Source organism: Anas platyrhynchos, chromosome 2 (genome assembly GCF_047663525.1).
Source record: "Anas platyrhynchos isolate ZD024472 breed Pekin duck chromosome 2, IASCAAS_PekinDuck_T2T, whole genome shotgun sequence".
In the NCBI taxonomy this organism is placed as follows: Eukaryota; Metazoa; Chordata; class Aves; order Anseriformes; family Anatidae; genus Anas; species Anas platyrhynchos.
Window position 1 is genome coordinate 55,291,324 of NC_092588.1, and position 14,811 is coordinate 55,306,134.

The following is a 14,811-nucleotide window of genomic DNA, read 5'->3' on the forward strand; positions in this document are numbered from 1 at the left end:
TTTATGCATGTTTTGCAAAACAAACTACAGTATTTGGAACATGTTATTTGTGTTTGTGCATCAAAGGAACATTTTAGTCTGTAGCCTTTGATGAACACATCAACACATACAAACAGTATTATCCACAACCTATTTACAGAGTAGCTGAATTCAAAGTGCCTGCCCTTTTTTCTTTTTTTTTCTTTTCTTTTCTTTTTTGGAATCAGTTTATTGTAGTCTTGAATTTTTTCTTTTCTGTATTGCACTGACAAATGTGAAATGTACTCTCAAAATTAAACATACCTTCCAGAAGCTGTTAAATAACTAAAGGATGATATTGGATCAACTTGTATAAAAAACAAAACAAAACCATTCCTGTGTACACTGCAGCAAAATACAATTTGGAGTGTTTGGTTACTTTAAAAATTTTCCATCTTGCTGTATAAATATTTAAATTTTATAATTGTGGTTGACTAATAAACTTATTTTAAAAGGTCTGTATTAGTATGCTTTTTGTTGTAATAGTGTAGGTTTTTGTTTTGTTTTGTAACTGGCTGGAGATTCGGGATTCAGATGGCCATTCCCATAGCTTTGTGTTTACGAAGCCCTGCCATTCTGGATGCACCGTTGCACGTTACATTTTCTTACCACACGCTGTGCTCTTCGACTTTTTTTATGGGTGTGTTGAGGGTTTGCAGAGACTGGTAGAGTTGTTAGATTTCAAATCGACCTGCCTCAGATTTCTCTTCCAGTGATTGAGTAATTCACTTAGGACATTTTGAAGAAATAGTACTCAGTTAAAATCCTCCTTTTTGATGGGTCAGCACAGGAACAGCATTACTGGCATTGACTCGGGTTGGGCTGGTGTGAGGCAGGCAGGAGGATAAAACCTGACTTACTGCATGGTATTTCTATGGAGCAGCACTGCTGTAGGGGGTGTCATTGCCAAGCTTGTTCAGCAGATTGTGTGTGGGGAAAGGATAAAATGGGTTTTGTGCAGCACAAACCCAAGAGTACTGGGTTTACACTATTAAGTGTATTTCCTGGCTGCTCCTGCTCTTGGTATTGCAGCATGCTTCAGAATAGGTTTATGCTACTTCCCAAATTAGGTTATTAGCATAAGGGAACCCGCATTCTCCAAAGCTACAGCAAGTTCTCTGAATTTCATTTGCATTCTAAAAACTGCATTTACTCATAGAAGACCATATACTTTTGCTCAGATGCATTGCATTTGTTTCTTTATCTCTGATGAATCTAGTTCTGATTTACTAAAAGCTGTAGGAGGTAACCATACCATCCATACCATTATGGACTGCTTGCTGGCAGTGCATAGAGTTAGGCTGCTGCTAAGTTTCAGCCAGCAGGAATAGAGCTGGAGGAAAAAAAAAAAAAATTTTTTTTTTTTTTTAAAAAAAAGCTTATTAAATGCAACTACTTAGGCCTTTTTATCAATAAGTTATTTTTTTATGAAACCATGCTGTACATGATAAATTGTGCATGATAAATTCAGAAATGTTACATGATTAAAAATAAGTTTAAAAGGGAGATACGAAGTAATATTCCTCTGTAGAGGAATAAGTCATATGAAGGGGGGAGAGAGAGATCAAAACCTGTTATACTGGAATTCATTCCTAAAAGAGAAGAAACTGATTCTGGGTATGCAAGCAGCAAAATACAATTTTGAAGGTTTAAGCCATTTGCAGAATTGCTTTTATCCCTTTTGCTCCCTTCAGTACAGCAATTAATCTTTACTGCATTTTTGGTGTAACACGGAAACAAAACAAAACAAAAACAAAACAAAAGCTCCTTCCTAAGCAGCTATTAATAAAAAAGCAATGTGGCAGTGTCTGTATACCTTGCTGTTCCCCTATGATAGAAATTTGTCCTGTGAAACACTAGAGTGTGTGAGATATGCCTCAATTACTGCAACATAACAACTACAAAATTAAAAATTAAAAAAAAAAGTGTAAAATATATGTAAGAATAACTTAATGTATAACCATCCTTGGTAAGCCTCCGATCTACGGGAAAGACTCCTGCTTGCATTTCCTTTAAAATTTGCTTCTGCTGTTCTGGAGCCCACAATAACCACCTAATGGTACCAGTCAGGTAAATGGTAACTTTTTGTAGTTTCTTATTGGGAGCAGCTGTAAAGGAGACCTGGCTGCAATGGGAAAAAGCTAACAGAAAACCCTGAGAGAAGAAATTGCCTAAGGAGTGGGCCTGTGAACCAGAAACACCCTGGAGAAGCACAGCCCGCCTCTTTGAAGTGCAGCTGGGCACTTAGCAACTGGAGACATCCTGGAAACACCATCAATGAGGACAAAAGCAAGGAAGTGTAACAGCAGCTTATCAACTGGAAAGGTGAGAAATACCCTGAGGTATACCCTGAAATGTCCTGAGGAAGTGGGAATTGACAACTGCTATTGGCTGTTTTAGCTGAAAGAAGAGAAAAATAGTCTGGGATTTTTTTTTTTTTTTTTTTTTTTTTTGTCTGAGTAGTAAACGTGATCATCCTTTAGCTGTTTCAGCTGAAAAATAAAAATAGAAATTAGCGGCATCTGTTGGCTGCTTTAAGTAGTGGTGTCCTAGGCCCTCTTGTCTGTGATACAAAAATGAGTTGTTTTCTATCCAGAATGGAGCTTCTCTTTCTGGGAACTGTCCACACACAAACTTTTCCTACAGGACTTCCTGAACAGATTGGACCCTCACTGGGGATGCCTGGCTGACTGTATATATATATATGGATATATATTCGTGATCTCTGCTATACTATTAATGTATATATACTTGCTTTTCTGGTAATAATGTTTAATATCTTGATATATACTTGCCTTATTAATCATATGTAAACTTGCTGGTGGTTTTAGTAATCTGTGATAAAGCAGAAGAGTTTAGGAAATGAAGCTTCTGTGTCCTTGTGTGTTAAGGAATTCCACAAAACCTGCTGTTGCAATGTCTGTATACCCGCAGGCCAGGTAACCCTTTAGTGTGTGACACACGGTCATGTTATGTGCCTGTGCTGAACACTGTTGGGTATCCTGACGAATTCCAGTCACCCTTCTTACCAATGGGAGAATGCTGTTAACATTTTCAGCGTAAATGAGTCATGTTTCCACCGGCCTGGCCAAGTGCTTTGACTTCAGCAGCTGAACTCTTACTGCTTTTGTGGCTGACGCCGTCCTTTCCCCCTGCCTGCCGTTTTGCACTGCTGCCTCTCATGACCAGGTCCCTTTGCTCCATGTCCTCGGCTGCCCGGCTCCACTTTCTCAAATCCATCTTTAGTCATCTCTGGTGCCCTCCTCACGGGCAGGACCTGGGCCCTTGGACACAAACAGCAGAACCCACAGAAGGGAGGGAGGGAGATTACAGGAGGGTGTAAAGAGGGAGGATTGAGGCAGGCACTTCCAGTATTTTAAGTTTATTTTAAACTTATCCAGCACTTTGAAAGGCTGCCTTCCCTGAGGAGTTTTTTTATCCCTTTGAAAGAGGATACCGCGTTACCCTGTGCTCACAGCACATTCCAGCCTCGGCTTCCCGGGCTGTGCGTTACAGGCGGCTGCTGCTTCTACAGGGCGCGTTTTTCTGTTTATTTTGTTTATTGTTCGTGTTGTTTTGACCCTCACGCAGTACAAAACCCCGATGCCATGCCGTGGGCGATCCTTCAGCCCCCAACACCACCGTGCGGCCCCGGATGAGGGGAGGAGAGAGAAGAGGGGAGGGGAAGGAGGGGAGGAGGCAGCTCCCGCCCCGCCCAACGGCCCCAACGGCGCTAACGGCCTCAGCGGCCGGGGCTGCCTTCCCCGGGCTCGGGGGGCTGCGAGCGGGGCCGGTGCCGCCGCCCCGCAGCAGGTGAGGCAGAGGAGGGAGCGAAGGCTCCGGGTGGGGGGGGCTCGGTGTGTGTGTGTGGGGGGGGGGGGGGGGTGGCGCTGCCTCGCGCTGGGGCCGTTGCGTGGCGTTGAGGCGCGCGCGCGACCGTTTAACGATTTGAAGTTTTGGCGGTTGGGCCCGCGCGAGGCCTCCCCCTCCCTCCTCCTCCTCCTCCTCCTCCTCCTCACGGGGCTCGGTGTTGGAACCGCCAGGCGCAGGGGATGGAGGACGTGAGGCGGATCGCCGACGAGACCTTCCCCAGCTTCCTGGGCGCTTCCCTGAACAGCAGCGCCAGCCTCGCCTTGGCCAATGTCACGGCTTCCTCCAACCCCGGCCTGCCCGTCGCCGCTTCCACCGTCGCCAGGAGCAAAGCGGGCTGCGACGACAGGTGAGGCTGCCGATTAGTGCTTCCTAACTGCCTTAACGTGCTTAATTTGGACAGGAAAGCTTATCTGGATGTAGTATTGCGCGATAGAACTGTATACTAATCAAGAGCATAATGCTGTATTAACAGTCAAAAACATGGTTTGCATACATAACATGTAACGTGTTTTTAAAAAAAATAATCCTTAGAAGAGTAGTTTAGTCTTCAGAATAAAGACACTAATCAAGCTTAATTTGGTTCTTCAGCATAGTATACTCAAGTCGGAGGATGTGCAGAGAACGTGTATTTTTTACAGGTGGTTTCTACGTTAATTGAATCTAAGCTAATGTAAGATGTAGTGTTGTGGATACCAATTTCAACTTCACACAACCTACAATGATGTGTTCAACAAGGATTGGGGCACAGAGTAACAGCTGAAGCCTTTGCTCGCTTTATTGCTGTCCTGTGTGACTTAGCATGAAGTAAGATCAGACTGCGATAACCTGTCTTTGCAGAAGTGTGCTTTTCTAATGGGACAGCAATAGCCAAATAGCCACAAAGAAAAAGATGAAGTGGTATTTCTTTAAAGAACTTCAGAAGTTTGGAGAAGATCATTCAGGGTGCATGTATGTACCTGTAAATACAAATTGGCTGGAAAATTATAAACTATTCAAGTAATTAAATATATAGAATATGAATGAAGATGAGTCAAATATGACTTTCTTCCATTTCTTTGAGAAATGCATATTAGAACAACGCTGTTTTGTGCTTTCCCTCCCAACCCTCACAGGCTTTCTGATATCCTGGCATCTTACATAGAAGAAGGGAAACGGTCACCTCTGTCACAATCTTCTCATGGTAGCCAGTCAGATCCTGAGCCGATGGGGAGATTTGCCCTCAACTTTCATGATGACCTGTGAGTGACATACCTAAAACTAGTTCTTTCCTAAAATGCACGTACCAGTATATAGTATGTAGATTTATTAACCTATTCTATAAGCTGATAGTGGAATATGTTTGGATTTGGAAAATACCTTGTCAGTCATAACAACCAGGGTGAATTTGGTCTCTGACAATAATGTGCCTCCTGCCAGCTGCCCCGATCTCTGAGGGTGCTGTTTACTTCCCTGTAAGTGGTGTGTTTTCCCTACAGCAGCAGCCAGCATCCTAAAGTGGAGTCTTACCTTGCCACGCAATATGGAGCTCCCGTTGTGAGAGGAATGGGATGAGAAGATGATTGGTTGTTGGCTTGCCTTGAAAAGCGGGCTGCTACTGGCAGTGGCTGCCTGCTTGAGTCACAGCTTCTGCTGCGGGCCTTTGGTAACTAGAGAGCTCAGCTGTGCATTTGTCTGTTAGTGTACAGGGTTGAGGAGCTCAGGTGCTTTCCTTGCTAAGACAGCTCCCCTGTGTTTTCTGAAGGGGAGGGAGGATGTGCAATCCCGTGCAACCCTGCCACTTAAGCCTGCAGCTCTACACAAACAGAGTTCTGCTGTCTAATTGACTAAGCGTGCATGTACTTAAGAAGTCACATTTTAGACTTTCGAATTCAAATAAAATTAAGACATGAAATATTAATACAAAAATGTTTAACTTTACTCAGTGTGTAAATTTTTAACATCTTATCAGAAGTGGAAAGTAACCTTCCTGCAGAATTACAAAAGCTGTTAATGAAATTCCAAGTAGTTCTGTTCAATGTTCTTTATGATTTAGGCCCTAATGTAATGTTATGAGAGGTATACTGATATTTATAGGCTTAGCAAAATTGTTAGTGTTTGTTTGACCTGCTTTCAATTAGATTATGGAACTTGCATGGCATAAACTTCTTCCCCTTTATACTTTTCTCACTTATTGCAAAAAATCAAGAGAAAGGAACAAACAAGGGAAAAAAGGGGGCATATTTTAACATTAAATTACAGTAAGTGCTTCAGTGGAACACTTTAGGTTGTGAAAAGGCAGCCCTTGTGATCTTGGTAACTATCCCTGTGTTATAAAATGTCAAGTAAAGATGTGTAGAATTTATGTTGACACGAACAGCTGGCTTTCTAGAGATGAAGGTATTAAAATTGGGCAATTTCTCAAATCTTTATATAGAGAGATGTTGTACAGTAATGTTGTTAGATATGTTATCTTGTTATTTTTTATTGAAATAATTCTTTTTTTTTTTTTTTTTAGTGAAGTTGCTACTCAAGTTAAAGAACCTCAACCTGCTAGTGTTTGCCTGAAAGAATCCTGCTCGATATATGGCGATCAAGGCCAGAGTGTCAATGAGCATTCAAATCACCGTCAAGATACCTTACTTGATTTATTACCGCTTGAACAATTGGAAGGTATTAAACTTTGAGAGGGATTGCATGCTTGTCGTCAGTAGAAATAGCTTGTTATGGTCTAGGTGTCTTCTCTTGATCCTTTCAGTGTTTTGTGACATTGTGTAAATGGGGTTTGAAGAAGAATCTTTTTATTTTTAATTGGAACAAACTCTGGACACAGAAAGCTTGTGGCTGACATCATGTTGGATTTCTATCCAAAGTACAAAGCTAGACAGGAAGGTGGTAAAAAAAAAAAAAAAAAAAAAAAATGTTTGCTGTAAAATGCTGTAACTAGAATGCAAGTAGGACTCTGAATTTATTTGAGGAACTTTTACCTGTGAAAAAGTATGTGTAAGTTGTTTTCTAACCCTTCTCTTTCAGTTGGTTTAAGTCTATGGAATTATATCTTAATGAATGTCTTCTTCTTGACCTGTTCCAGCCTCTGATGGGTGATTTTTAATTGCAACTGTAGAAAGTGGAAGTTCGTACTTTCCTAGTGTGATGTATCAAAAAATGGTTTGAAGTACTTGCCATGAGAACTGTGCTTTCTGGAAATACATGTATGCCTAGAACAGTGGAAGCAAAACAGTGTTCTGTAACTTGTTTTAAATGTGTGGTTGTTGATGTTCAGCTTGGGGGGAAGAGGAAGGACTTGCTAATGCTAGTCCTGTGGTTAAATTCTTCTGGCTCCTTAAAAATTCAGTACATATACTTAGTGAACACTTATTTCTAGTCTCCTCGAAACTTTATCTGAATTTTCATGAAGTAAATATTCTTAATTTAATAAGAACAGATTCAATTAGAAAGCATGGCTTGTCGTGTAAATGGAGCTCGTAAAGCACAATTCTAAGTCAAGTGCTGTCTTCAGTCATTTATTATTGTAGTCTTGAGGAAGTGGCACTTAACTATGGCAGCAAAAATCATGAGGCCTTTGAAACTGGGAAGGCCCAGTGTTTGGGCTAGGTAGTGCTCAGTGCTGCTTAGCCATCCAATTTTAATTTGTGGTTTATTCAATGATTAGGACTGTAGTCTAAACTGCTTTTATTCCCATCTATTACTTAGTTAGGAATCTTTTCTGCTAAAATCTGCGTGTGTGTGTCTAAAATGCTTTGTCTTGTAGGACTTACAATTAGATTATGTGTGGATATAGTAAAAATAAAATTGTAAGTTGCTTCCAAGTGATCAAAAAAGAAAAAAAAGTATTGGCTCAACAGGTGAAATGCAACAGTGGAATTTAACAGTTGTTGCTGTTCCTGCTTCTCTTGGTGCAACGAGGGACTCCTTACCTTTTTACACTGCTTTGTAGAAGTCCTTCAGGCAGTAATGATCAGACAATGTTTACAGTTTTAGCCTTGATGAAGCCCTGCCTTTTTAATTATTTCCAAGATGCTTTTAGTAATTGTTATAAGAACATATTTTGGTCTTGTGATAACACATATGTTTCAGGGTTATTTTTATAGTGTATGACAGGATCTTCAAGATGCTGTCTGCTCTCTTATACAATAGCTATCAGTTAATAGTATAACATACTGATATTTTTTTTTACTACATTCTTTTGTTCCAGATTTGCCAACTGGAATATGTTTTCTTCCAGACATTAAGAATAACAAGGTGAAACCTTTTCTAAATATAGTGAAATTAAAGTTTTTCAAGTAATAATCTCATAAGTTTTAACTCTGTGAGAGGAGGAGGGAGGAAATTGATCAGTTTTTGTTGTTCTTCGGGTGGACCTGAAGGCTGTCGAAGTACTGTGATGCTGAATGTGTGGTGCCTCATTTTGCTTCCTTTTTCCAGCTCACTTAACATAATTAACACCGTGGGAGCATGGCTCCACCTGATCTCTCTTAATTGTGGAAGCTGTTGTTTACTCCTACCCTGTGCTGTCTTCTCATTCTTTATTCATGTGTGGATCTTCTTATCGCAGTTGTAGTTTAGCTTAATGAAGAGCCTTGAAGGAACCTCTCTGAACGCTTTTGGAATTTGAAGTAGATAATGTCAGCTGGATTTGCCTTGCCCCTGAACTTGTTAATTGCTTTGAGGAGTATCAGTTCAGATGGTTTCTTTAGTGTTCCCAACCTTAACTGCACCATTTGTAAGATCCCAATCCTATTGTTGCACCTGGATTATTTTTTTTTTTTGCCTCTGTAACCCAGAGCTAGCACACAGGGTATTGACAGGGCTGAGCTTCAGCTGCTTTTGTCCACTGCTTCAGAAAAGCTGATGATTACAAGCACAGAGTTATAAGGCAGGTGGGAATGGGAGTTCCTGTGGCCCCTATAGAAAATATGCTTCAGGCTGTAGCAAGATACTGGCCAGCTACATGCTTCTTCATGTGTCAGCTGGTATTTACTTAGCTTTCTTTCAACTGATTTATTATTTTATTTTCTAAGGGCCCAACGGCCAGTGACTTGCAGTTAAATACTCACAGGCTGTCAGTTGAAAACCATAATTCAAGTTTTTTCCAACTATCTACTGTCTGCCCCTTTCTGAACTTTGATTTTTTTGGTAGCTGTCAAAGATGAATTGCTTATCAGTTTAGACAGAACCAAAATAGACATTGAACTTCTGTTTGAAAAAAAATAAAAATAAAATCAACAAAGGGTTGATCTGGCATGTGATTTCTGAAGAAGCATTGTTATAGCAGTATGGGAACAACTTGAGTGTTTCCTACTTCATACTTTAAGCTGGGATTATGGCTTACTGAATGAAGAGAGGTTTATTGCTCCTCCCCTTCCCCTCCCAGCGAGTTAAGTCTTTAATGCAGTGGTTCAGTGTTTTAGTTCTGAAACCTTTTATGTTTGGTGTTATTCAGGTTCTTTTTCCCTCTATCTGTTTTATGATCTTTGTGTCTCTTGCACGTATCCATTCTGGAAGCTAGCTGGCAAAATTCATAGAACTAGAATGTTTGCTGGGATATGGAGGAAGAAAGTGATGGGGGGGATTTTAGAATGTTATTAAACCTCCTTAGTTATTTACTATTAAGTGGATTTATACAATAGCTAATAACTTCCAGACGCGTTTTGCTCTGGATGTTTTTACAGGTTGGTCCATCTGAACCTTCTGAAAAGCTGCCAGAAGGTGAAACCTCAAGTGATCATCTTAGCAATAGCCTTTCAAGTTTTTTGGAAAATGAGAAACTGTCATCTCTTGCAAGCTTAGAAGGAGATTCCACTGGTAAGAGCATTTAGAACTTCATAACTTTCTCTGGGTAGTTGAGCCTAGAATTCTGACACAGTGTTACTGCCTTCTTGAGAAGAAAGCTATTACTTCTTTGTTTTGTTTTATTTAGGCAGATAACAATAGGGAGTCTGGGAGTTGAAATGCTACCTTATGGGCATCTTGTTTTACTGTATATCACTACTCACAGCAATAAGATTGCCATGTGTTACTCTGACCCAATTCTTTTTGAGTGGGGGAAAAAGAGGATAATTCTGATCTGACTGTGTCTCTGTGTTAAAGTTTGCGGTGTTGCTCTGATAGTAGATCAGGTGATTATTAAATATGAAGGGTTAATGGAGTATTTTCTTTTCTTTCACTAGATGATGATATTGATGATGAAGAGTTCTTTGATAACCAGCTGGAAGCCTATTTTGAACAGCTGATACCACCAGAAATAACGAGAGGAGACATCAATGTAAAGAAACTTTCAGAATGCTATGCAGCACTGAAGCTGTCTGAAAATGGCTTGCTTCAGGTAAGTTTAAAGTGGAGTCCCAAACTCTGCGTGCCCAACAGCCCTTAAGCAGGGTAACATCTTTGAGGGTTGTCTGCCAGGGCGAATAGATTTTCTTTCCTGACAAACCCAACTACTGCCCAACAGGTAGCCTGTAAGTAAAGGATTTTTTTTGACAGTATGTACAGCACTAAACTAGCAAACAAAATGATCAAGTGAGATTCTGACTCTCCTTTACCTTTGCAAGGTTTTCCCTGGAAGGAGAGGAAAATAGGAAAGAAGTTAGGTAGCTGTTTTTGTATTTATTGTCCTCTTCTTTGTAGTCCAGAGCTAGCAGCTGGTACATACGCTTGTTACAGAAGACCTTGTTTATGAGATAAGGCATGGAGAAATTAGGTAAGTAGCTGGCTGTTTTGAGAGGTGTTAAACTGGAAGACTAGTGTCAAAGCTTAAGAACTTCCTACTCCCTATTAGGTGTCTACCTACTATGTATATAGGATATAGTCTCGGTTCAGGTTTTCCATCCCCTAACACTGCTCCTCACACTCTTCTTTGTCATTTTCTTATTTTTCTTGATAAGCAGTTCTATGCAGTAATTCTGTTGCTTGATCTTGCAAAGGAAAAATTTAATCCAGACTGTTAAGAGTAGATTTCTCCCTTCTCTGGGATGATGGAGACTTGTCCTCAGAAATCCTGTAATAACTAACTTTGCATCAGTAGTGTTTCCTGAAGAAGGACTTTTCCTGCTGGGCTACTTGAGACTGCATTTCTTAGACCTTATTACAAAAGTATATTTTTCAGATAATAAAAAAAAATAAAATCCAATTCTGAGCTGTAAGATAGTTTGTCCTAAAGAAAAGGAAATAATGTCCTGAGCAGTACGTTACTCAAGTATCCATTAGGATATTAGCATGTGATATTGGATTGCTAGCTTGACCTTTCAGAGTGACAGTGAGGTAGGATGTATGTCAGCAGTTGCTGAAGATAGAGCTAGCCTGTGCCTGACGAACTTCATGTGTGCTATGGTTCAGTCTGCCCTTTCTGGAGCTTCTTTTTTAGAGTTCTGTGTCATGTGTGCTAGTCTGAACTTACTGCATCTCTGAGGTCTTCTCTTGAATGCATTATGGTAGGAATATCTCTTCTAAACATTGTTTTCAGCTTTCTAGCGGTGGTTTTAGTGTCAAAAATGGCGAGGTGTTTGTAGATGAGCGTTTGGGATCCTCTTGTGTACAATAAGGAAAATATTGGTAACAGAGCTGAAGTCTGTACTGACACTGTAGTCTTCTGAAGGCCTTCTGATTTAAATTCGATTACCAGCATCTGAATGCAAAGAAACCTTAATGAGGAATAAAAAAAGCTGTCTACACCCATAAAATATTGCTTTACCCCTTCCCTACCACCACCAACAAGGGGGGGTCAGCTGAATGGCAAGTAAGGCCACCTGTCTAACTTGCTTGTAATGTCCAGGAGATGGACATGTTGTCTGTGTAGGAATTGCTTCATTTTATTCTGATGGTTCTGTGACAAAACTACTTTACATGTTACAGCTATTGATTCTTAATTAAAGCTAAAGTCCTAACTGCATCAGTCTTCAAAGGATGGAGTGGAGTTTTGTATTAAGATATTTGTTACCCTTTTTGAAAATAAATTTAATTAACTTCTGACAAAATATTACTTCCTATTAGTTTTATTTTTTATTTCTGTAAATATTAAGGTTACGCTTGATGGCACTAATGTCTGTTTATTTTGTAGTGTACAACTAGTTTATAAAGAGCTTTTCAATCACCAGGTTATTGTTGTGGGTAAAAATCTTCAAGGTTTTATTAAGTGAACAGCATCATGAAGATTTAGTTTTCTAGGGGAGGAAATAAGTGCCTTAGAGAGGCAGTCAGCGTGTGGAGGGTAAGCACAGAGCAGCAGCTGGCTGCTTCTTGGCTTGGCTTCGCGTAGCAGCTAAGCCTATTACAAACAGATTGCTTGGATGGGAAACTGACACTTGCATGCTTGACCAGAATAGGAAAGTGTGATTTATTCAAACAGGTAAATGTTTTGCCAAGTAGCTTCAAAAAAACAGTGTCATACAATTTATTTATTGCTTAAAAATCATTACAGGAAAGATTGTAATGACTCTAAGGAGGTGTTGCTTGATAGGTTCAGAAATTCCCTACCTGGCTTCAGACTTTCCAGGCTGTGGGAAGTGTTCTATTAACCTCCCTAACAGTAGTTCTGCAGAGGCTGCCAGTTGCTGATCTACAGCTGTACATGAAGGAAGGAACAGGTGTTTGTTTGAGACCCTGTGGCCACAGTGAAGAGTGCAAGTAGCAGTTACGTTATCTGCTCTCAGTTCTCTCCTGTTTGTGTAATGTTCCTGCTTCCACCCCGCTGTAGAGGGTGGTGGGGTGGGTACAGCAGGTGCTGAGTTGGTCCTTATTCATCAGTGGTTCTAGAGGAGAAGAGAGGCAGTACGGTGTACTCGTTAAGGACGGTGAAAGAATGCAGTAGGAGGAAGAAGAGATCCTCCATCCTCTTGCTGTGCATGTGCTCAGTGGGGCAGTTCTGTGGGTTGGCATAGCCGGGAGTTACTGTCCTCTTCAGTAGTGCTGGCAGCCAGAGATGGCAGTGGCACACGAACAAACACTTTACTGGAAATATATTTTTTAACTTTATAGAAATAACTATATCTTTTCTTATCTTCAGTATATCTGTTGTAGTGCAACTGAAATCTTTATTGTTGTTATTATTCTATATTTAAGGAGGACTTTCGGGTTCCTGATGCTTATCCAGCAGTGACAAGAGCAGACTCTGGAAATGCTAGTGATGAAGATTCACAAAACCAAGGGATAACTGCATGTCCAGAGCAAAGAGAGATGCTGCCCAGAGCAATAAGGCAACTGGTATGGAATCGCTATTTAAATTTCTATTTATAATATAGAGAATAAGACAGTAGTTCCTGTGTATATATATTTATATTTTTTAAAAAAAGTAGTGCATTTGAAAACCTATAAGAGGTTGAACTAACAACCCAAACTCACTTTATAAAAGGTGAATAATAATTTGTCTAGATATACTTTTCAAACATAGCTGACTTTGGCTATTTTTTAACCTAGGACTATTAACATAAACAGTTAACAAATGCAATGCTGACACTTTAAAAATCATTATTATTTTTCCCTGAGAATTCCATGACTAGCAGAGATGGACTAGATTCCTGCAGCGCTGCTGAGTTGCGATTGGATTCACTGTATCTTCAGTGCATGGACAGCCATGAAGCTGATGTTGCGGGTGCTCTTTCAAAGCAAGAAATACAATCCTCTTCCGAGTGTCAGGCTGCCGCTTCTGATGCAGAAGTACTACGTCCAGCAAAAGCAATTTCGGAGCCCTACACCACTCCTAAAATTCCTCTTAGTGCAAATGCACCTGGAACAGATGCAGATTCAACTGAATGTGAAGTTGGTCTTGCTGATGCTTACCTGTCTCCAACTGCAGACAGCTGTGAGAACACAACTTTATCTCCAGCAGACAAAGGTAGGCTGCTTTAGATATAACCTAGGTATGCAATTGTGGCTAGACTGTTTACATGGAAAGAGAAATAAAGTTGTTGGGTATGATTTTTTTGAATTGTGAAAGTTATTTTTAAAAAAATCCACCGTTTCTTTATAAATAAGAAATAAGTAGTTTGAATAAGTTTTGAGCTGCAGCTTTCAAAAAATACCAACTGATGTATATTGGACTTATATTGAAACATTTAGAGTTGCTTCTTTGATTAAAAGCTGCTGCAACTTACAGTTGCAGCTATGTTATCTGCATTAACTTGTTGCTGACCCTTGGCAAGTGAACTCCTTACTTAAATTTAAGAGACTTTACCATGTTACTATTATTTTAATCAATAGTGCGGTATTTGATGTATCTTTCAGGCGATATACCACATAGCATTGTTTATCAAAATGAAGAAGGCAAATGGGTGACTGATCTTGCTTATTATACTTCATTTGATGAAGAACAAGACTTAAATCTGGCTGAAGATGATAAAATAGATGAAGACTTCATAACTGGATGTATGCAATCTTTTTCCATTTTAGTTAACTGTTGTTATCTGTAGTATAGTGTTAAGTAAACTTTAATCCCTTTTAAAACTTTTTTTGTATTTAAAAAGTTAGTATTTAACGTTGCAAATCCTTCAGACTTTAGATACAAAAATTATTGAAATCTGACGTTGTTAGTAGCCTACAATGATATTAATGGTTATAGTTGGTAGCTTCTTCCCTTGTTTCCTTCTCTTCCCAGGAAGTGGTGTGAGTACTGAAATGTTGGAACCTACTGGGGATGTTTACAGGGCTCTTCTAAGAAATCCCAGGCCTTTGTTTACATAGCTTTTTAAAAAATTTTGCTTTAACTGTCTCAGACTGATCTTCATGGCAGCCTCTCTGTTTGTCATACAGGCTTGGATGGTGTGCCTGTAGTACTGTAGACAAACCAATTGCTTATCACCAAAATATGCTCTGATCATCTGTTTTTACTAGACAGATTGGAGCATTGTATGCAACAGTATTTCTCCTCGTCTCTCCTAGTTTCTAAGGCTGACATATGGATGGGCTAATGTATTCTGTAGATGTCTGCTC

At 39.9% G+C, this 14,811-nt stretch overlaps 1 protein-coding gene across 1 annotated transcript in view; it reads left to right on the forward strand.

Moving 5' to 3' along the window:
- The window catches only part of CEP192 (centrosomal protein 192), a 78,242-nt gene that overhangs the window by 12,099 nt on the left and 51,332 nt on the right, over nt 1-14,811 (forward strand). The window contains exons 10-19 of the mRNA XM_038174077.2: nt 3,507-3,831; nt 4,062-4,237; nt 5,004-5,129; nt 6,386-6,540; nt 8,084-8,130; nt 9,561-9,693; nt 10,059-10,213; nt 12,946-13,086; nt 13,369-13,717; nt 14,107-14,247. Coding sequence (XP_038030005.2) covers nt 3,507-3,831; nt 4,062-4,237; nt 5,004-5,129; nt 6,386-6,540; nt 8,084-8,130; nt 9,561-9,693; nt 10,059-10,213; nt 12,946-13,086; nt 13,369-13,717; nt 14,107-14,247 — 1,748 coding nt within the window. The remainder of the gene's footprint in view (nt 1-3,506; nt 3,832-4,061; nt 4,238-5,003; nt 5,130-6,385; nt 6,541-8,083; nt 8,131-9,560; nt 9,694-10,058; nt 10,214-12,945; nt 13,087-13,368; nt 13,718-14,106; nt 14,248-14,811) is intronic.